This window comes from Abramis brama (genome assembly GCF_963993115.1).
Source record: "Abramis brama genome assembly, chromosome: 1".
Classification (NCBI taxonomy): Eukaryota; Metazoa; Chordata; class Actinopteri; order Cypriniformes; family Leuciscidae; genus Abramis; species Abramis brama.
In genome coordinates this window covers 6,717,876-6,741,995 of record NC_139963.1, presented here as the reverse complement: position 1 = coordinate 6,741,995, position 24,120 = coordinate 6,717,876, and the positions used below count along the sequence as shown (strand labels likewise).

Below are 24,120 nucleotides of genomic sequence, written 5' to 3'. Positions count from 1 at the left end.
TTTGTCACAGACCCCTGAGTGAGGTGTCAAATCGATCGGCTCATTGAGGAGAGGTGTGCTATGACTTTTATAAGCGATCGGGGGTGCGGTGTTCACCCCAGGGGCGAAAAAGCGGCCAAAAAAGTCCCATTGACTTAACATTGCAACAAACTTTGACCACTCATAGCTCTGAGCGAGGATTTCGCAGAAACGTGTGATTTGCCACATTTGAAGAGGCTGACAGGCTCTGTAGGAACATACCTCACAATGGGGTAAAAGTTGCACCCCTGGAGTGCAGGAGCATCCCAAAGTTTCCCATTGACTTACAATGGTGTAGGACGGCCCATGAAATGGGCCGTCCTACACATTGCATAGGGATTTTGTATTGAACGTAGCTCTGGATCACAGTGTCATAGAGACAAGGGGGTGGGCTCATTTTACTCAGATGACCAATCAGTCTCTCAGGATCATTGTGAAGCTATCAAGCCACGCCCTAGCAACAATTTAGAGCACCTTAGCAACAAGTCCCATAGACTTTCATTGAAAGAGTTCAAAGGGATATCTCCAGACTGAATTGTCATAGAAACATGAGGGTGGTCTCATTTGACTCGGGGCAGCAAAAAGCCAATCATGAATCACCTCAACACCTCCTAGCCACTCCATAGCAACCATTATCGAGCACCTTAGCAACCAAAATCCAAAGAGGGATATCTTCCATTCTGAATGTCACAGAGGCATGGGAGTTTGTTTATATCATTCATAGTGACAAGAAGCCTTTGCAGTTTCATCATTGGCAGCTGTCAAGCAACTCCATAGCAACCAAACAGATTACGCTAGCAACCAAAATTCAAAGAGGCATATCTTCCATTCTGAATGTCTCAGAGGCATGGGAGTTGGTTTATCTCATTCATACTGACAAGCAGCATTTGGAGTTTCATGATTGGTGTCTGCCAAGCTACTCCATAGCAACCAAACAGAGTACACTAGCAACCAAAATCCAAAGAGGGATATCTGCCATTCTGAATGTCACAGAGAAATGGGAGTTGGTTTATATCATTCATAGTGACAAGAAGCCTTTGCAGTTTCATGATTGGCAGCTGCCAAGCCACTCCCTAGCAACCAAACAGAGTACCCTAACAACCGTTTAGCAAAACAAATATCTCTGTATCAGAACATCGTATAGAGATGGGAGTTGGTTTATATCATTCATACTGACAAGCAGCCTTTGGAGTTTCATGATTGGCAGCTGCCAAGCCACTTCCTAGCAACCAAACAGAGTACCCTAGCAACCAAAATCCAAAGAGGGATATCTTCCATTCTGAATGTCACAGAGGCATGGGAGTTGGTTTATATCATTTATAGTGGCAAGCAGCCTTTGCAGTTTCATCATTGGCAGCTGCCAAGCAACTCCATAGCAACCAAACAGAGTACCCTAGCAACCAAAACCATAGAGGGATATCTTCCATTCTGAATGTCACAGAGGCATGGGAGTTGGTTTATATCATTCATACTGACAAGCAGCCTTTGGAGTTTTATGATTGGCAGCTGCCAAACCACTCCCTAGCAACCAAACAGAGTACCCTAGCAACTATTTTGCAAGACTTATATCTCTGCATTAGAACATCATAAAGAGATGGGGTTAACACAAGTTTGACTCAGGGCAGCAAACAGCCATTCAAGAGACACCACACCACTTGCTAGCCCCTCCCTAGCAACCATTGTCGAGCACCTTAGCAACCAAAATCCAAAGAGGGATATCCTCCATTCTGAATGTCACAGAGGCATGGGAGTTGGTTTATATCATTCATAGTGACAAGAAGCCATTTCAGTTTCATCATTTGCAGCTGCCAAGCAACTCCATAGCAACCAAACAGAGTACCCTATCAACCAAAATTCAAAGAGGTATATCTTCCATTCTGAATGTCACAGAGAAATGGGAGTTGGTTTATATAATTCATAGTGACAAGAAGCCTTTGCAGTTTCATCATTGGCAGCTGCCAAGCCACTCCCTAGCAACCAAATAGAGTACCCTAGCAACCGTTTAGCAAAACGTATATCTCTGTATCAGAACATCGTATAGAGATGGGAGTTGGTTTATATCATTTATACTAACAAGAAGCCTTTGCAGTGTCATCATTAGCAGCTGCCAAGTAACCCCATAGCAACCAAACAGAGTACCCTAGCAACCAAAATCCAAAGAGGTATATCTTTCATTCTGAATGTCGCAGAGGCATGGGAGTTGGTTTATATCATTCATACTGACAAGCAGCCTTTGGAGTTTCATGATTGGCAGCTGACAAGACACTCCCTAGCAAACAAACAGAGTACCCTAGCAACCAAAATCCAAAGAGGGATATCTTCCATTCTGAATGTCACAGAGGCATGGGAGTTGGTTTATATCATTCATACTGACAAGAAGCCTTTGGAATTTCATCATTTGCAGCTGCCAAGTAACTCCATAGCAACCAAACAGAGTACCCTAGCAACCAAAATCCAAAGAGGCATATCTTCCATTCTGAATGTCACAGAGACATGGGAGTTGGTTTATATCATTCATACTGACAAGCAGCCTTTGGAGTTTCATGATTAGCAGCTGCCAAGCCACTCCCTAGCAACCAAACAGAGTACCCTAGCAACCAAAATCCAAAGAGGGATATCTTCCATTCTGAATGTCACAGAAGCATGGGAGTTGGTTTATATCATTCATAATAACAAGAAGCCTTTGCAGTTTCATCATTGGCAGCTGTCAAGCAACTCCATAGCAACCAAATAGAGTACCCTAGCAACCAAAATCCAAAGAGGGATATCTTCCATTCTGAATGTCACAGAGGCATAGGAGTTGGTTTATATCATTCATAGTGACAAGAAGCCTTTGGAATTGCATCATTGGCAGCTGCCAAGTAACTACATAGCAACCAAACAGAGTACACCCTAGCAACCAAAATCCAAAGAGGCATATCTTCCATTCTGAATGTCGCAGAGACATGGGAGTTGGTTTATATCATTCATAGTGACAAGAAGCCTTTAGAGTTTCATGATTGGTAGCTGACAAGCCACTCGCTAGCAACCAAATAGAGTACCCTAGCAACCGTTTAGCAAAACGTATCTCTGCATCAGAACATCGTATAGAGATGGGAGTTGGTTTATATCATTCATACTGACAAGCAACCTTTGTAGTTTCATCATTAGCAGCTGCCAAGCAACTCCATAGCAACCAAACAGAGTACCCTAACAACCATTTTACAATACCTACATCTCTGCATCAGAATATTGTATAGAGATGGGGGTTGGCTCATTAGTTTCGGTTGGAAAACAGTCTGTAAATATCACCATGGTAACTGTGTATTCACACCCTAGCAACCATTTAGAGCCACCTAGCAACCATATTGCAACATATAGAAGCCATATTTCAGCTCCACAACATCGTACAGACATGGTTGTTGGCTCGTATGCAATCAAGTACAACACCCTAGCAACCGAGTGGCGAATTTTGCCACTGCAAGCACCACTTCACATTTTCTTCAGGAAATGTACATTCTAGTTATTCTTTTACTTCTTTTTATTATTCTGGACAAAAGTTTGGCGCGAAACTCGCCCCGCACCGTTTGTCACAGACCCCTGAGTGAGGCGTCAAATCGAGCGGCTCATTGAGGAGAGGTGTGCTATGACTTTTCTAAGCGATCGGGTGTACGATGTTCGCACAGCGGACGAAAAAGCGGCCAAAAAAGTCCCATTGACTTTACATTGGGAGTTCTAAAAATATTTGAATCCCAACCGACGTTTTCACACACACAGACTCCAAGGGGCCTGACACCCCTGCGTCTCTCCCTCTCTCTCTCCCTCAGAGGATTTATATTATCAAGCAGCCAATAAGTAATGGCCTAAAATCTTCATAGCCACACCATAGCAACCAGTTTCAGCACCCTAGCAACCACTAAGAGCTCCCTAGCAACCACCCTAAACAAAAAAAAAACATTTTTTTACATTTTTTTTATTTTTTAAAGCAATTTTACTCTCGTGGCCTTGCGATATCGCTCCATGCTTGTGCCTATAGAGCTGGTAAGTCCCGCCCCTTCCGCAAAACCCCGCTGGACCTCAAAGTTGAAAAACCGTCAATGCAAGTGAATGGGAGAAAATAATTATTTTCTGGTCCCGTTTGAATTGTGCCATGAATGTGAACATATGTTGTCTGTGAATTTTTTATATAACTTTTCGTGTAAAGAATGCTACAATTTAGCGGGTAGAAGTTTGATACGGTTAGACTTTGTGTGAGAGCACTTTGTGGACTACAACTCTCGACGCGTTTGAAACGTCAACACCACTAGCACACGGACTAGCTCACGGATCCCGCTAAACATGGCTGTGCCTTTGGTGCACTTCACCGCCTTCTTTCAGGGAGAGGACAAAATCGTTGAGGTTGGCGAAAACCACGGGTAAGTCAACTTTATGGGGTGACGTCACATAGGCGACATGTAGTCTTTTTTGGTTATGTCTTTTCCACAACTGCTAGCTGAAGAATCATACCGTATACTGTCAAACTCGTAACATGAAAAGTTATATAAAAAATTCACAGACAACATATGTTCACATTCATGGCACAATTCAAACGGGACCAGAAAATAATTATTTTCTCCCATTCACTTGCATTGACGGTTTTTCAACTTTGAGGTCCAGCGGGGTTTTACGGAAGGGGCGGGACTTACCAGCTCTATTCGGCCATAGGCCGTACTGAAGGCACTCGTTATTAAAGATTTTAAGAACTCTATAAAAACTCCATAGTAACCATATTTGACAACTACCAACTACCTAGTAACACCATAGCAACTAACAAAAATACAACACCCTAGCAACTGCCTAGCAACCACCCAGAACACCTAGCAACTGCCTAGTAACCACCCAGAACACCTATCAACTTCCTAGCAACCACCCAGAACACCCTAGCAACTGCCTATCAACGCCCTAGCATCCACCCAGAATACCATAGCAACTGCGTAGCAACACCATAGCAACCACCCAGAACACCCTAGCAACCACCTAGCAACGCCCTAGCAACCACCAAGAATACCCTAGCAACTGCATAGCAACCACCCAGAACACTCTAGCAACTGCCTAGCAACGCCCTAGCAACCACCCAGAACACCCTAGCAACTGCCTAGCATGCCCTAGCATCCACCCAGAATACCATAGCAACTGCCTAGCAACACCATAGCAACACCCTAGCAACACCTTAGCAACACCCTAGCAACCACCAAGAATACCCTAGCAACCACCTGGCAACCACTTAGAACACCTTAGCAACACCCTAGCAACCACCCAGAATACCCTAGCAACCGCCTAGCAACACCATAGCAACCACCCAAAATACCATAGCAACTGCCTAGCAATGCCCTAGCAACCACCCAAAATACCCTAGCAACTGCCTAGCAACCACCCTGAATATCCTAGCAACACCATAGCAACCACTCAGAACACCTTAGCAACTGCCTAGCAATGTCGTAGCAACCACACAGAATACCCTAGCCACCACCTAGCAACACCATAGCATCCACCCAAAATACCCTAGCAACCGCCTAGCAACATTGTTAATGTGTGTTTATTTTTGTTTGTTTGTTGTTGTTTATAGTATTTAATGATTATACACACATTAAGCATGATTAACCAATTCAGTCGATGAAACTACAAAGGTGGCACAGAGGTATATAATTACAAAATAAAGTCATCACGATTGTTATTAATATTATTTTATAAAGTAAGTAACATGTAAGATAAAAGTAGTTTAATCACGTGAATACCTGTGATGAAGCCGTTTCTGTGACAGCTCGAGCTCTCCTACGCACCGTGTATCAGTGTCCGAATTCACGCACTTCACTTAAGTTCATTCCTAGCAGATAAAGTGCACTTAAATTCCACACACTGTATAGGGATTAGTGAATGAGTGAACGAGTGAGCAGTAACTGGATAATCCCGAGTCATAGATTTGTTTACAATGAACGAATCTTTCATGACCGATTCATCACTAGAAGGTGTGATTCTATTGGTTGTACAATCAAAGCTCGCCGCTGATTGGCTGCGAGATCGACTTCACTGGAGCAAACCTGGTCAACTGCACGCAGTATTCTCTTGAGGTAAGTGGAGACGGTTGTTTTCAAATATGCTGTTTTATAAAGCCTTGTATTGTCAAATGCAGCTCTTTGTTTGAATTAAATGTAGGTAATATTATTTGTATTGTAATGAGTTGTAGTTAATATCGTTTTTGTTTGCACTATACCTTTTTCTCTGTAAAGAGGGTAATTACGTGATGTCTACAGCTAACTGTTACACTTAAATCTTTGTGTAAAAACATAACATGTTGTGCGTCTGATGGATATTATGTCCTTTGGTTTTTGTTGTTTGTGTAGCTTACAATAGCTTAAATACTGCGTGAGGAGTGTGTTATTTTGGCGCTTATTTTTAAACTAAAGCATCCTGGTAGATTATGGCAATGTACAAGTATACTTCTGGCACTCGCCGTTTGTATTTTACATGGATGCATATGGACGCAGAAATATTATAATGAAAACTGTCGATTGATGCAGGTCGCTTGGGCTTAATGTCAAAGGCAGCGTCTAAGTTTCCTCATGTAATCGAAGGCGGTTAACGTTAGATTAGTCACCGGTGATGAAATCCGGAGAACCGATTTCAGTGCGCGCTCACTGAAAGAATTCATCATAAAACACAAAGTGTAAATATATTGTATAAGAAATTATTTTTTCTCTGTATTTAGCTTTTAATATAACGGGAGTTCCATGAGTGTTTTACTGGTATTTTCTCAAGAGTGAGCTGATAACCTAGCTTTCGCGCCTTGCGGTCACGTGCTTCATGTTACACAAATCCGCGTTTACAATCTGTTTGAATGGGTTTCAAATAGGATAGAGACGCCAGCTTCACTATATTTGCAGCATTTTTTGTTAATATTAAAGCATGATGTGACGCATAACGCATCGATTACTATGTTGACGATATTCACAGTATTTTTGAGGAGTGATGAAGAGGCAAAATGAATGTTTTTCTTCAGATATTCCTTAGATTGTTGGTCAGCCTCAAAACCGACCAAATACCTTGAGTGTAATTTTTATCAATTAAAAATAAATTCACTATATTTTAGTTAAGTTATATTTAGAATATATTTTATGGTAATAAAGAATTATGATCAAATAATGTCGACTGGTGTATTACATCAGTGTTCATGTCTATCAAATGCAGTGTTGAGCACTATAGCCAATCATACGCGTTTCTGCTGACTTTAAAAATACAACGTCCAATCAAAGGCAGTTAGATTAGTCACCGGGGAAGAAATCCGGTGAGAACTGCTCCGTCACAGAATTCTCTAATCATAAACCACAAAGTGCAAATATAATGTATGTAAGAAATTATTTTTTCACTGTAGATAGACAGCTTTGTTTCTGGGTTTTTCCTACATTTGGCGGCCGCCGAATCGAATTTTTGTCCTGCCAGAGCCTTATTTGATCGGTGAGTGATGACTGCTCTACTGCGCTTGAGAGAGAGAGAGAGAGAGAGAGAGCCCCGGCGGCGCGCGCGCACTCTCACGTCTTCAAAGCGATGTCTTGCTCTCTCTCCCTCGCGCAATATATTAAAATCAAATGACACGATGGTAAACTATTAAATGATGAAATGTGTTCTGTGTTGACACAATCTTGTGCGATGTCCTAACTGCTGGATAATCACTCAACGCGTACACGTCCGACTCGCAAACTAATGACTCTTTTGAACCGATTCTTTTTTAATGAATTGTTAAAACAACTGCTCTGTCCACCACTGAACTCACAAGACGTCTGAATCATAGACCGGTAGGACTTTACAATAAGGTTCCATTTATCAAACTCTTGTTAACTACATTAGTTAACATTAACTATTAATAAACTATTAATCTTTGTTAATGTTGATTTCACCATTTACTAGTAGCCTACATTATTGAAATCAAAAGTTGTATTTGGTAACATTAGTAAATGCACTGTGAAGAAACATGAACAAACAATGAAAAGCTTTATTTATATTAACTAAGATTAACAAAGATTAATAAATACAGGAACAAATCTATTGTTCATGGTTAGTTCATGTTAGTTAGCTTAATACATGAACTAATGTTAAATCAAACCATACTGTAAAGTGTTACAAACATAATTTACACAGAGCTCAAAAGTGCTTACCCCATTTTTTTTTTATTAATAGTGATTAGCAATATTTCACCTTAATAGACTACTACAGTATTTTTAGGTTATTTATATAACAATGTGTAGGTTTTTGTAGAAAATGACATGAGGTGAACATTTTCAGCTTTTTTTCCAGTGTTATTATTTGCAATGAAAGTTCAAGTTACATGGTTTGTGAGTGTGATGTTGAGTTTTATGACAGTCTTTTTCTCTGTTTCAGAATACTGTTTTCACACGCATTCCTTACTGCATTTCAAAGGTAAAGGTTTAATTAGGGGCATGGCCACAAATACAAAATGCTTCAGATTTGGCTTGTTGATAAGTAAATCGTTATAGTTTCAAAAATGATCAAGAATATAAAAGCTATTAGAAAAAAATTGTTTTGTTTATGCCACAAATAATTAAGACTACATTAATTTACCAATTCATCCATTCTCCAAACCACTTATATAGTATATAGTCCTATAAAGTAAACCTGCTGGATGGTTGGTCCATCACAGATTTTTGGGCCGCATATTTGACATAACTCGGCTTCTAGAAAATATTAGAGTATATATAAAAAAAAAAAGACTTTCTTGAGATAAATTCCTAAAATTATCTGTATTCTTCATATAGATAAAATATAAAGTATCATAATCATTATCATAAAGTCATATTTCATTATGTTGTCATAATTTTTTTCAGACTGACTGATCAGAGCACAACCTGCATTTTCTGCTGCACTTTTCTCTCTGGTTAGTATTAATATTGGTTCTTAAGCTGTATTATGGTATTTTCATCCCATCGCCATAATTGTAATCCCTGTGCCTTAATATGTCTGTTTTTATATCTTTTTCAGGTTCCTTGGGTTTTGCCGTTTTCTACAGAGAGCAGTTTATTTCATTTCTTACCCCACGTCCTCTACCTTCACCACCCACCCACCACCTACCTCCTCCACCTTCACCCCCACCACACGACCTACCCCCTCCATCTTCACCCCCCCCCCCTCAACCCACCAACCCACCACCAACAACCCACCACCAACAGCCCCCCCCCCCCCCCCCCCCCCCCAAAAAAAGCAAAAAAAACTTTATTGCAATTTACAAGTTTACACAGTGTCCCTTTTGTTGTTCTTGTTTAACTGTTTGTTTTCTTCCTGAGAGTACTACAGTTTTTCTTTCTAGGCTCAACAGCTGTTACATCTGGAGAACGTTCAAAGTATGTGCCTATCTAAGTGAGAATGTCCAATTAAAATGAATTTGACTAACAAATAAGTGCATTTAAATATGTATTACTTTTGAGTATAAAAAGTAAATCCATGGCTACTTTTTATGATTTGAGTAAAATCTCTACTTTTAAAAGTTACTTAATTCACTGAAATTAGTGAGTTAAACAGATGAATTTGTCAAGAATAATTTTTTGTCATTTCTTTTTATCTCTTCGTATTTTAAAGGATGCCGCGGAAAGGAAAGAGATCTCAGGCTCAAAAAATTCGTTGGAGAAAGTTTGACCTGGAGGATGACCAGACCAGACCCTCCAGGATTAACCAGGTACTATTGATATCTGTGTCTTGCAACATGCTCATTTCAGGGCACCTTAATGTTTGGGACTAGGGCTGTCACGATTTCACAAATGCGACCACATCAAATTTTAACTCGCAAATTCTCAAAAAATTGTCGTATATGACGACTTTTTTGGTCGCAGCCTAGAGCCCTGCAATGCTAATCATAATGACTTTATCACTCTATACAACACTTTAAAATAATATAATTTCTGCCTTATTCTATGATTTTCAAATACACCTTTTATAAGTGACTCAAATTTACAGTGCTTGCAGAGATGGAGTAGCATTTACTGTGAACCGGTCGATCCGCTTTGATCTCAGTGCTGCGCATAGAATTATTTAATTAAAATATTGCAATTTTTTAAATAATCACTAAGTCAAATTGTGATTTCGATTTAAGTTCTGTTAATCGTGCAGCTCTAGATAAAAATAATAAAACAACAATGCCCACTCACTTGCTATAAGTATATGAATATCACTAGATTGCCGATTGATAATCTCCATTAGGGATGCACCGATACCAGTATCAGTATCGGGCCCGATACTGAGCTCATGTACTCGTACTCGTAAAAATGCTCTGAAACCAATAACCAATACCAGGCAGCGTGTGTAGGCTACAGTACAGTGTTTGTGTCCAGACAAAGAAACACTGACAACAGAGGGGATAAAAAAGAAGGCTGTTTATGAAGTAAATGTATCTTATTAGTGGAATATTTAACTAAATATAATAACACATAGCTGTGGCACACGAGCTGATCAGAGAAAACCATGCAGTGGATTAAGAGCACAGCGGCACAGACGCGTGCAAGCTGGTCGAGCGCATCCGTTTGTCACAGACGTCAGTGGAAAGTTTGTAGTTCAGTCGTATGTTAATGGCAAAGAAAGTAAAACGAGGCATGTAGCTTATTATTAACGTTAACTGACCAGAGAGAGAGAGAGAGAGCATACTTCTGTTGAATGTTAATCAAACAAAGGACAAATAAAGTACTCACTGCTGTTGACTTAATATGTGCTTTAGTATTAAATGAAAGATAAAATATGATAGAGCAATAGAATGAACAGTATATATATATGGAAAAGCTGATAAAGACACATAAGCCGTGTTTACATTTACAAATTCGTATAGCACATTTATTACAATGTAAATTGTTAAATTTAATCACTAATTAATCAAATAAGTTAATTAATCTTTTAAATACCTTTTGTTTTTTAGTTTATCTTTAATACTGTTTAGTAAAAATGTCTTCGTCCCAAACACTATGAAGTGCAATTTAAAATTTAACACAGATTCTATAACACTAATTTTTACCAACAGCCTAATTCCATGTATGATGATTTACAGGTTGAACAGGCAAGCACCAGTGCAGCTGTAGCTCAGTTTTCGGGTAGAACGTATGCAGAAGGTGGTGATATTGCACCCAGGGTTTTGTCTGTGCAGGCATCTCATTGTCAAGGTGATGATAGGTATGAGAGTTTCTCTAGAAATCATCAGTGCACGTGTGTAGCGTTGACTTTTTTAGCTAATCAGAGTGAAGGGATTACGTTCAAGATGCCTGACCTTGATAGAGTTTTAGAGGAGGGAGATGCGTGTTATGTCTATATTAAAATGCAGCTTATTGCTGAAGGGAGGTTTAATCGCAACCATCTGACAATGGAGGAAGTACCGTTGAGCGTTGAATCATTTCACCGGACACATAATGTGCTGAAGTCAGAAGTGATGTTTGGATACCTCAGAGCCACAGGGACCCCTGGCACTGAAGAGTGGTGGATTCCTCTCACTGAAAGGCTACAGTGTCTCTCCACAGATGTCAGACATGCTTTGCTCCTTGTCGCTCCAGAGTGTATTGCTGTATTCAGAGACAGATCTGGAAGGTACGGATACTTTGATTCTCACTCGAGGACTGCTGCAGGCTTGCCCCATCCTACTGGTCATGGAACTGCTGTCATGTTGACTTTCACCCACCTGAGTGACATGACAGACAGAGTTCTCAAGATCTTCCGGGATCGTGGTGATGAGACCAGCTATGAATTCATGCCTGTGTCTTTTGAAACAGCGCAACAGTCTGTCCAACTGCCTTCACCATCTGTTTGTGAACCGGTATCACAAGTGATTTCAGCTCTACCAGAACCAGCAACAAATGTTGGAGCCAAAGTACATTTTGTTGGCTCAGGAGCTGAAAACCAAGATGTGGTAGATAAAACGAATAAGCACAGGAGAAGAAAAGAAATGCGTAAAAAATCAAAAATTTCAAAACAAGCCGGAGAATCTAAGGACACAGCTGCATCTTATGCCACCAGGAAACATAAAAAAAGGGATTGTGAGAGACTGAGGTATGCCACTTCTTTGCAATACCAATCAAAGAAAAAAGAAACAAATAAGGTAAAGTATAATAAAGATGCTCTCTTCCGAAACAAAATGAAACAGTATATAGTAAGAAGATACAGCACAGATACTGTCTTTCAGAGGAAGATGAAAGAGTATACGAAGAAGAGATACAGCACAGATGCTCTCTTCCAGAAGAAGATGAAAGAGTATACGAAGAAGAGATACAGCACAGATGCTCTCTTCCAGAAGAAGAAGAAAGAGTACATTAAGAAGCGGTACAGCACAGATGCTCTCTTCCAGAAGAAGAAGAAAGAGTACATTAAGAAGCGGTACAGCACAGATGCTCTCTTCCAGAAGAAGCAGAAAGAGTACATTAATAAGCGGTACAGCACAGATGCTCTCTTCCAGAAGAAGAAGAAAGAGTACATTAATAAGCGGTACAGCACAGATGCTCTCTTCCAGAAGAAGCAGAAAGAGTACATAAAGAAGAGGTACAACACAGATACTCTCTTCCAGAGGAAAATGAAGGCATACATGGTAAAGAGATATGCTTGTGACCCAGAGTTCAGAGCACATCACATCCTGCGATGTACGCTGCGCAAGACCCAGAAATGTGCGGGTGATGCTACATATCACGTTCTTCATCGATTGCAATGCGCACTGCGGATCAAAAATAAATATAAACCATACATCCGTCCCAGCCAGGAAACACCCCAGCCTTGTGTTAACAAAGTGATGGAAAGTGCCATACATGCATTCCGGTGTAAGATTCAGCATGGCCCTACACATGTCTGCACAGTCTGTCACAGAGCCCTGTTTCCTAATCAAGTCAAGGTCTGTAATAGAACAAGTTATTACAAAAACGTTCATGTTGCAGCGTCTTGCCTAACTGGGAAGTATGTTCACGCTTGTGATAATGCCTGCTCAGGTTCCTGCGTAGTTCCGGAAGAGAGAAGACAGGAATGGATTTGCCACACTTGTGACAGCCACCTCAAGAGAGGACAGATGTCTTCAATTGCAGCAGCCAACAAACTGGAGTTGCCACCAATCCCTGCGGAATTGGATGAATTAAATGTCCTTGAACGTCAACTCATTGCAAAAATTTTACCATTTGCTAAAATAGTTGCATTACCCAAAGGACAGCAGAGAGCAGTACGTGGTGCCGTCGTGTGTGTGCCCTCCGAGATGGAGAAGACTGTCAACTCTCTGCCAAGACCAAGAAGTGAGGCCCAGCTGCTGCAGGTGAAGCTGAAGAGACACGTTAAGTTCAAAGGATACCAGCAGTTCCACACGGTGAACATGCATAACGTACTTGCAGCTTTATCGAAGCTGAAAGCAATGCATTCGGAATACAGGAATGTCTCCATAAGAGAAACGGCTATATTCGAAAGTCCCATAGATGAGGAAGCTGATGTCTCTGAAAGTCACCTAGACGAGGAAGCTGAAGTCTCTGAGATGCAACAAGAAGTCGATGTTGCTGAGCAGGATGAGCAACACGTTAGCGTCGAGGAAAAGGATGAGCTTCGACCCGGGCTCACATTAGACACGTGCATGCAGCCACCCGACATCGGACAGGAGATCTTGTCGTACGGTGAGGGAATATTTAGTATCGCACCTGCACAAGGACAAAAGCCTGTTGGATTTTTCAAAATCCCAAAGCTGGAAGCTATGGCTTTCCCTGTTCAATTCCCCACTGGACAAAATTCCATTGACGAGGAAAGACAAATTTCAATATCTCCCAGTATGTATTTCAACGTGAGATTGTTCAGCGTGGACACGCGTTTTGCAAAAGATCAGAGTTATCTTTTCTTTGCGCAGTTTGTAACGGAAACGCAACTGGCTAGAAACAGCATGTCTATTCAGTTGCGAAAAGGCAAACCTCTCACAAGAGACGGCCGAAGAATTTCTAACAGGCTGCTTCAAGACAACCGGGAGATTGAAAGATTGGTACACAACAGAGACGCCACACGGTTCATGCAACCACTGAGAGGCTCTCCATCGTATTGGGAGAAAACTTTGAGGGATCTACAGGCTATGATAAGACAGTTAGGAACCCCTACGTTTTTTTGCACATTCAGTGCAGCCGAAATGAGATGGCCTGAAGTAATTACAGCAATCAAGGCCCAGCAAGGTGAACACGTCGACTTTTCCGAGCTTGACTGGACGACAAAGTGTGAAATCCTCCGAAGCAATCCTGTGACTGTCATGCGTATGTTTGAGAAGCGGGTGGATGCGCTAATGACTCATCTGCTTTTGTCGCCTGCCCAACCCATTGGTAAAGTTGAGGACTACTTTTACCGAGTGGAGTTTCAAGCTAGAGGGAGCCCACATATCCATCTTCTTGTTTGGATAAAGGACGCACCCGAGTTTGAAAAGGACTCTGATAAGGATGTTTGTGACTTTATTGACCGCAACATTACCTGCCAGTTGCCCGATCCCTCGGCTGATCCTGAACTTCACAAGATCGTCACAGAGGTCCAGCTTCACAGCAGGAACCACTCAAAGTCCTGTAAGAAGGGAAATCTATTGTGTCGATTTGGGTTCCCCAAACTACCGGTGTCTAGCACCACGATCACTCGTCCGCGACCACAGCGTCCTGAAGAAGAGGATGACACGGACACTTTTCCATCTGGAAGCTGCATGTTTGCATCTAAACAACCACAGCGTCCTGAAGAAGAGCATGAGAAAGAGCAAAAGCAAGCAGACAGAAGGAAGTTGAGACGGGAGGCTGCTCAAAAGGCAATGAGCGAAGCCAGGACAAAACTCAAGCCGGTGTGGGATCTGTTGAATGACCCCCAAGCCTCTTTTGACAGCTTGTCAGACCTACTGACAAAGAGTAAGTTGTCCATCGATGACTACAATGAGAACGTCGAAGCATTGTCCAATGCCAACGTGATTCTGCTGAAGCGTGATCCAAAGGAGTCTTGGGTGAATGGATACAATCCCGATTTGTTGAGGGCATGGAACGCTAATATGGACATTCAGTTCGTTCTTGACGCTTTTAGCTGCGTTATGTATATGCTTTCGTATATTTCCAAGCCGGAGCATGAAATGGGCGATTTACTTAAGAACGTAATCAAGAGTGTGCGTGAGACGAACGTTAGCGAGGAAGATGAAATGAAGCAGATAATGCAAGCCTACTCAAAACACAGGCAAGTTAGCGCTCAGGAATCTGTGGCACGAACATGCAGCTTACCATTGAAGAAGTGTTCACGAAGTGTTGTGTTTCTACCGACGGACGATGACGCGCTTAAGATGAGTCTTCCCCTAAGCGTCCTACAAAACAAAAATCCTGATTCGGAGGATGTGTGGATGTCAGGGATGATAGAGAAATACAGAGCAAGGCCTCAAACGCGTGACTTTGAGAAGATGTGTCTGGCAGAATTTGCTTCGGAGTGCCGCATCGTGTACGGTCAACAAACAAAAGGCAAGAATGTTCACCAGCTGCTCTACGGCATGGGCTTTTTTCAGAAAAGAACTGGGAAGGCTGCAGTTATTAGGTATGCACGTTATTCAGAGGAAAAACAACCCGAAAAGTTTTACAGTAGATTACTTAAGCTTTATATGCCACATCGAAGCAACGAACAGCTAAAACCGCCTAGATTTCCGACATATGAAACATTTTACAAGAGTGCAAAGGTGGAACTACCCTGGACAACCCCTGGTTTGCTTTTCCCTGTCTGCGCCATAGTGCAAGCACACAAGGAAAAATTCGAAAAACACAGCGACGAGGTGGATAAGGCGTTCGATCAGCTGCAACAGCAAGGGCCACCCGAGAACGCATGGGCCGCCTTTGCACCAGAGATTGAAGTGGATCGTTTAGAGTGCGTTGCAGAACGACAAGACATCAATCCAGATGATGAGGATGTACAAGATGATGTCCCAGAATTTCAGATTCTTGAACATGGAGATGGAGTCGTGCCACAAATAGAGGCACCGCAGATGAGCATCGAATTTGTCAGGAGGTTGTTTAGAAGTCTAAACGAGACGCAGGCAGCCATATTCTACACGGTCTGCCAGTGGTGTCAGAAGCGTGTGTGGGGTCATAATCCGGAACAGTTCTTCTACTTCGTGTCAGGTGGTGCTGGTTGTGGCAAATCACACGTCATCAAGTGCATATACACAGAAGCGACCAAGATTCTGCGACAACTGCCTCGATTACGGGAGGAAGGAGATCTATCCGTGCCTACGGTGCTCTTGAGTGCGTTTACTGGAACGGCAGCGTTCAACATATCCGGTAAAACTCTGCATTCCATCTTGAAACTTCCAAGGAATCTGAAGCCACCGTATCAAGGACTTGGAAATGCCCTAGATGAACTACGAGCAAGACTACGCGATGTGGAGATTCTTATCATCGATGAAGTGTCCATGATTTCGAAGGATCTTTTTGCCTACATAAACTGGAGATGTCAGCAAATCAAAGGCAGCAAAAAACCTTTCGGGGGAATCTCTGTCCTCGCCGTGGGCGACTTTTACCAACTGCCACCTCTGGGTAAAGCCAAACCACTCTGCGTGTACGAAGAGGATGTTTTGGACTTCTGGAAAGACCATTTCCAAATGATTACCCTCACCGAGATCATGCGTCAGAAAGAAGACCTGGCTTTTGCCCAACTTTTAAACCGCCTACGGGTGAAGCAGAAGACCGACGATCTTGCCGAAGAAGATAGAGCTTTGCTACTCCAGGCAGTGAAGGACCCCAAAGACTGCCCGTGTGATGCACTGCACATATTTGCCACAAACAAGGAAGTTCACGAACACAATACGAAAACAATCCATGCTCTTCACACTGACATCATTACCATCGATGCCGAAGACTACAGGAAAGACCCAAGAACAGGAGGGATGAAGAGACAAATGAAGCCCATCACCGGAAAAAAGGATGACTTGCCTGACACCATACAAATTGCGTTGGGAGTACGCATAATGGTGACTAGGAATCTGGATGTTGAAGATGGAATTGTCAATGGGTGTTTTGGAAAGATTGCAAACATTGTCAATAAGACAAAAGATGGAATCAACACCGTGCAAATGTTAGGACTTCAGCTTGACAATCCAAACGCAGGCAAGAAACACCGCAAAAGGGTGCAAGGTGAAGAAGACGACTTGGTTTACATCGAGGGATCCGAAGAAACTCTTAGGAAAGGGGCAGTTCGTCGACAATTCCCCATCAAGTTAGCCTACGCCTGCACAGCTCACAAAGTCCAAGGCATGACGATGGAGAATGCCGTTGTCTCACTGAAGAAGATTTTCGAGCCGGGAATGGCCTACGTTGCCCTCAGCAGAACGACCTCGCTTCGTGGACTGCACATTATGGACTTCAGTGAAAAGAAGATATATGCAGATCCTACAGTCACAGCCTCATTGGGAAACATGACAAGAGCGACGTTTAAAGGAATCATGCCACTTTTGCAGCAGGTGAGGGAAACCAACATGGATCAAACGCTTAAAATCATCCATCACAACACAGAAGGACTGTCATCCCACATTGAAGACATCAGATGCCATCATGAACTGCTTCTATCGGATATTCTTTGCATGACGGAAACTCACCTGACCGGATCATTCACTACACCTCACGTCCAATTGGATGGATACAACATGTTTCTGCGTAACAGACATGTCTCCTACTCGACACACCAAGAAATTGCACAGAAAGCTGGTGGTGGAGTCGCAATATATTGCAAAGAGCATATATCAGCTCAGCCTAGGCAGTTTATTCAAAATGTGACTGATCTGGAGTATGTCGTCATCAAAGTAGATAGCCCGATCAAAGCAACAATCGCTGCTGTCTACAGGCCACCACACTATGGATTCGAAGGATTCCTGAAAAACTTGAAGAGTCTGCTGGATTATTTGGACATCGTGGACGAACATCCTGTAATAATCTGTGGAGATTTTAATGAGGATCTCTGCGCAGGGAAAAAAACTGTTCTGGAATTGTTTCAATCTAAAGGATACACGCAACTGATCACCACAGCAACAACCAAAAAGAACACTCTATTGGATCATATTTACATCTCTCATCCGGATTTGTGCCTTCAGTCAGGTGTCTTGCATAGTTATCATAGTTATCACAATCCCGTGTATTGTATTTTGCGTAAATGAGTTTTTGTGATGGACCGGTATTGTTGTGTGTTGCGGTAGGTTAGTATGCCATACGGAACCGTTTGCCACTGAACCTTGCTTTAAATGAGACAGTGGGGCTTCGACAGCCTTAGTTGAACGGTTGGGCGCGTATGGTCGGGTTGTTAGGTAGGCCATACGGAACCGTTGCCAATGGACCTGGATACATGACATCAGCGGGGCTTCGACAGCCTTAATCAAACGGGTTGGCGCGTATGGTCGTGTTGCGGTTAGATTGTGGTTAGGAGATTGTGGTTAGGTCATGTTTAGGGTTTATGCCACTGAGCTACGAGGAAGGAGCAACCTCAGCAGCAGCAGGAAGAACGGAGGAGTAGTGTGACAGCTCCAGAGAGGACATAGACAGTCATTGAACAACAGTGGCAGTAAGTTATAAAAGACAAGGGAAAGAGAGAAGTAGCAAGACACCATTGTAATGTTTGATTTTGACCTTATAACATACATTTTAACTTGAATTGATTTCAATCTACACAATTTGTGACAATCTGTGCGGGATATGCAGTCCCCTGCTATTCTATGATTGATATGTGCCCTTCTGTAAAGTTGCAGGAAGAATTGGGAGACCATAGCAGTCCTGTCTGGATACGAGTGTGCAATATATCTTCTAAAGCTAAGTGTTAAAAGATTTTGCTTCAGTTGGTGTACTACTGCTTTTCATAACCGCATTTGAATCGAAATGTTATATTTGAATCTAATTTTGATTTTTATGTTTTTCAGGAACCAGCCAAATGAAGTCAGATTGTCTGAGAAGATCACGTGTGCTACATCAATGACGATGACGAGCTGGATACCAGATTACGTGCCAATTTCTTTCTGTAAGTTTTATTTCTGAGTTTCTTTCTTTTTTTGTTTATTAGTACCGGGTGTATTAGTGATCCCATTGTTAATTTATTAGTTTCATGCCCGGAGAACAGGTCCAAATATCTATGGCATTGAGGACAACGCTGAAGAATGAAGAAGCAGAGGAAGAAGCAGACTGAGGTAAAGTTTGTCAATACTACTGATAAGGTCTAGTGTTTCAGTGCATTTTATTATACAATGGTTTCATTGTTTTTCCCGGGTCAAAAATTGTCTTCGTTGGTGGCCAACAGACACTGCTGTCCTATCTTTCCCTCTTTTTAAAAAAAGAGCAGCTTTTACCACTGGATTTCATAGTTTTGTAAGATAAAATTATAATTTTGTTATATTGATATTAAAAAGTTAAACTAAAAAAAGAAGCATCAAAAGGTTTATTTTAACTAATAGTCTTAATTTTCTACCATATAGCTAACAATTGAAAAAAATTAACAGGTAGCTAAAACAACTTGCTTTGCGCTTTATGATTTTAATCACTCCAGTATGAAATTAATTTTATTTATTTATTTTTGACAATGTTATTTATTTTGAAAACTGCCGTTCAATGTTTATTCATGTTAGTTCACTGTATTTACTAATGTTAGCACTTACAACTTTTCATTTTAACAATGTACCGGTATAAGTAAATGTTAAAAATCACTAACAAAGATTAATAAATGCTAAAAAAAAACATGGGTTTTGTTCAAAGGTGTATGATTTGATGTGAAAAGCTTTGATTTTAACGTGCATGATGGTTCTCAGAAGTGACAGAGCAAAAATGGTATTTGGCCAGGCTTACATTTGACCAATCAACTATGCTGCTCAATAAGTCTTGGAGAATCAGAACAATTCAAATAAATTCACTAACATTATCATATATGTTTTACCTCCTCTGCCCTCAGGATATCCAGGGAGACAGATGCGCGCCATTCAGCATAGAAACATCGGCCTCTCCCATCTGTGCAGAGACGGAGTTCACCTGAGCACAGAGGGAAACCAGCTTCTCCTGAGCAACATCAGAGAATGTCTGCGGGTGGAACTCCAAAGTTGAAGCCAAATGTCTTTTTAAAGGCAACAACGGCTCTTTTCAGAGCTACCCACTCATTCAACTAAAGAGCATTTTTACAAATGTATTCACAACTAGGGCTGAACGATACATCGAATTTTCATCGTCATCATAATATGAACTTGCGCAATGAACACATTGCAACAGACAGCCTGACACGATGAATAATGCCTGGTTCAGATTACAAGATTTTTGTGTCTGTTAAGATGTCACGGTGTCAGATTACACGATTTTGACTCCTAAAATCTTGTCGTGTCATGGACAAGAAACATGTCAGACTACACGTTGCTTTCCGACCAGTCATCGCATGCCGTCACACGCACACATTCACTCACTCACACACACACACACTGTCCCTCGCTCACTCACTCACTCACTCTCTCACACACACTCGCACACACACACACACACACACTGCCCCTCACTCACTCACTTGCGCTCACTCACTCTCTCACACACACACACACACACTCGCTCACTCATGCACACACTCGCGCACACACACACTCACTGTCCCTCGCTCACACACTCGCGCGCACACACACACTTACTGTTGCTCGCACTCTCACTCTCGCTCACATACTCAACCCGTCGTGGAGGGCCGTTAAAAAATTAAACATGCTAGTCTTTCTGTCGTGATGTCCTGAAGCATCGCAGAGGTTGTCGCCCACTATGACACGCTATATGCTATATGAATCTTGCGTCCCGACGCCCATAGTCATTTACGAATCCCCACGACAACCTATGTCAAACGAGTCATGCCAAAATCGCGCTAAAATCGTGTAATCTGAACCAGGCTGGTAATAAACTTTTGACCTAACACGCAAAGAACCTATTAAAGCACTAAGACATGGGAACAGTATAGCTAACATTCACATTTAGGCTAAACTAGTACATAATTTAAAAAAATGCTTTTTATAATCTTAGGGGTAATGCTGTAAAGATAATTTTAATACAAAGTAAGAACTAGTAAAACACTAGGATCTAATCCATTTGCTGGGTGGCAAACACAACAGGCGTTTGACACAACAGGCGTTTAAAAAAATCTTTTAAATAAACATTTGTTTAATTGGCACATACTGTGTTTTTGTCTTTATTGAATGTTATTGAAAGTTACTCATTGTCACATTATGAATATGTTCTTGTGAACTTCAGAGAAGATCCAGGTATATTCACAGATGGTTCTTTAAGATGGTAAGAGGGTCATTTAAAAGCTTACATTTAAATGAGCTTTATTTACTCAACACTTATAAAACCAAGACCACTACATGTACAGGATATCAACGATCAATTAATGTTTGGTGCTTTGAAAAGAATAACATGCATCCATATTCAGACGCACCTGTTAATGTGTCTTCACACAGCTTCACTGAACAGCATTCAAATGGCATTTTAATCCAGAAGTGTGCATAATTGGAGGAATATTGATACATTTAGAAGTTTGTTTCATTTATTTAGACAAAATCATTATTTCTATTCATATTCCAATAAACTATGCGATGCGATCTGATGAGCAGAAGTGGCTTCCAGCGATTGCTGTTATGACCAAAGTAGGTACAGTAGGTGTGGTGTCATATTATAATTTTAAACTACAGTACAGTTGTTTTTTAATTCAACAAATTTTTGCATAACAAAAAACAATTTTAAACAATTATTTAAAGAAAAACAATAAAAATGAATTATAATTTAACACTTGAATGATTATTTTAAACAAAAAAAGGAAAATGTGCAGTATGATCGATGGGGTGTCAGTTAAGTGCCTTTTATAAAGTAACTGCACATGCGTCCTCTACTTGGGTCCTTCACACAAACAAATCTGCCATTTAAAACAATACAAATGATGCACTGTTGCTCAGTATTAAGTTAGATTGTGCTGTATGATTTCTTTTAATTTGCTATGAGCTGGATACACAAGAAGCACGGTAGTCGTGGTAACGAACACAGTATATAGAGATGGGGGTTCGTTTATATTATTCGTAGTGACAAGAAGCCTTTGCAGTTCCATCATTGACAGCTGCCAAGCAACTCTATAGCAACCAAACAGAGTACCCTAGCAACCGTTTATCAAGACCCATGTCTCTGCATCAGAACATCGTATAGAGATGGGGGTTGGCTCTTTTGTTTCGGTTAGGAAACAGTCTGTAAATATCACCATGGTAACTGTGTATTCACACCCTAGCAACCGTTTAGAGCCACCTAGCAACCATATTGCAACATATAGAAGCCATATTTCAGCTCCACAACATCGTACAGACATGGTTGTTGGCTCGTATGCAATCATGTACAACACCATAGTAACCGAGTGGCGAGTTTTGCCACTGCAAGCACCACTTCACATTTTCTTCAGGAAATGTACATTCTAGTTATTATTCTTTTTTTTATTATTATTCTGGACAAAGTTTGGCGCGTAACTCGCCCCGCACCGTTTGTCACAGACTCCTGAGTGAGGTGTCAAATCGACCGGCTCATTGAGGAGAGGTGTGCTATGACTTTTCTAAGCGATCGGGTGTACGATGTTCGCACAGCGGACGAAAAAGCGGCCAAAAAAGTCCCATTGACTTTACATTGGGAGTTCTAAAAATATTTGAATCCCAACTGACGTTTTCACACACACAGACTCCAAAGGGCCTGACACCCCTGCATCTCTCCCTCTCTCTCTCCCTCAGAGGATTTATATTATCAAGCAGCCAATAAGTAATGGCCTAAAATCTTCATAGCCACACCCTAGCAACCAGTTACAGCACCCTAGCAACCACTAAGAGCTCCCTAGCAACCACCCTAAACCAAAAAAAAAAAATTTTTTTTATTTTTTTTATTTTTTAAAGCAATTTTACTCTCGTGGCCTTGCGATATCGCTCCATGCTTGTGCCTATTCGGCCATAGGCACGAGGCCGCAGGCCGAGTGCCGTACTGAAGGCACTCGTTATTAAAGATTTTAATAACTCTATAAAAACTCCATAGTAACCATCTTTGACAACTACCAACCACCTAGTAACACCATAGCAACTAAAAAAAAAAACCTTAGCAACCATCCTGAACACCCTAGCAACGTTGAGAAACGCTCTAGTAACCACCAAAAATACCGTAGCAACCACCCAGAACACCCTAGCAACTACCTAGCAACCACCCAGAACACCTATCAACTGCCTAGCAACCACCCAGAACACCCTAGCAACTGCCTAGCAACGCCCTAGCATCCACCAAGAATACCATAGCAACTGCCTAGCAACCCCATCGCAACCACCCAGAACACCCTAGCAACCACCTAGCAACGCCCTAGCAACCACCAATAATACCCTAGCAACTGCCTAGCAACCACCCAGAACACCCTAGCAACGCCCTAGCATCCACCCAGAATACCATAGCAACTGCCTAGCAACACCATAGCAACCACCTAGCAACACTCTAGCAACCACCAAGAATACCCTAGCAACCACCTGGCAACCACTTAGAACACCTTAGCAACACCCTAGCAACCATCCAGAATACCCTAGCAACTGCCTAGCAACCCCCAGAATACCCTAGCAACCGCCTAGCAACATTGTTAATGTGTGTATTTTTGTTTGTTTGTTGTTGTTTATAGTATTTAATGATTATACACACATTAAGCATGATTAACCAATTCAGTCGATGAAACTACAAAGGTGGCACAGAGGTATATAATTACAAAATAAAGTCATCACGATTGTTATTAATATTATTTTATAAAGTAAGTAACATGTAAGATAAAAGATGTTTAATCACGTGAATACGTGTGACGAAGCCGTTTCTGTGACAGCTCGAGCTCTCCTACGCACCGTGTATCAGTGTCCGAATTCACGCACTTCACTTAGTTCATTCCTAGCAGATATAGTGCACTTAAATTCCACACACTGTATAGGGATTAGTGAATGAGTGAACGAGTGAGCAGTAACTGGATAATCCATAGATTTGTTTACAATGAACGAATCTTTCATGACCGATTCATCACTAGAATGTGTGATTCGTTGTACAATCAAAGCTCGCCGCTGATTGGCTGCGA

At 41.5% G+C, this 24,120-nt stretch overlaps 2 protein-coding genes across 4 annotated transcripts in view; one reads left to right on the top strand and one right to left on the bottom strand.

The window, feature by feature from the left end:
* Positions 1-24,120, bottom strand: part of LOC311079881 (uncharacterized protein) — a 518,544-nt gene that overhangs the window by 244,269 nt on the left and 250,155 nt on the right. The window lies entirely within an intron of this gene.
* On the top strand, positions 9,616-20,428 carry LOC311079720 (ATP-dependent DNA helicase PIF1-like). Of its 3 annotated transcripts, XR_014605437.1 has the most exons (4): positions 9,616-9,718; positions 18,743-19,014; positions 19,095-19,180; positions 19,936-20,428. XR_014605437.1 is itself a non-coding variant. In XM_084109375.1 (3 exons), exon 1 carries the CDS (start codon positions 16,427-16,429, stop codon positions 18,161-18,163), a length of 1,737 nt encoding a protein of 578 aa, XP_083965501.1. In that variant the 5' UTR covers positions 16,413-16,426; the 3' UTR covers positions 18,164-19,014; positions 19,114-19,180; positions 19,936-20,428. The 3 variants fall into 3 exon arrangements, 2 of the variants coding, with proteins under 2 accessions (XP_083965501.1, XP_083965500.1); XM_084109375.1 differs by lacking the exon at positions 9,616-9,718 and having other exon boundaries at positions 16,413-19,014; positions 19,114-19,180; XM_084109374.1 differs by lacking the exon at positions 9,616-9,718 and having other exon boundaries at positions 16,413-19,014.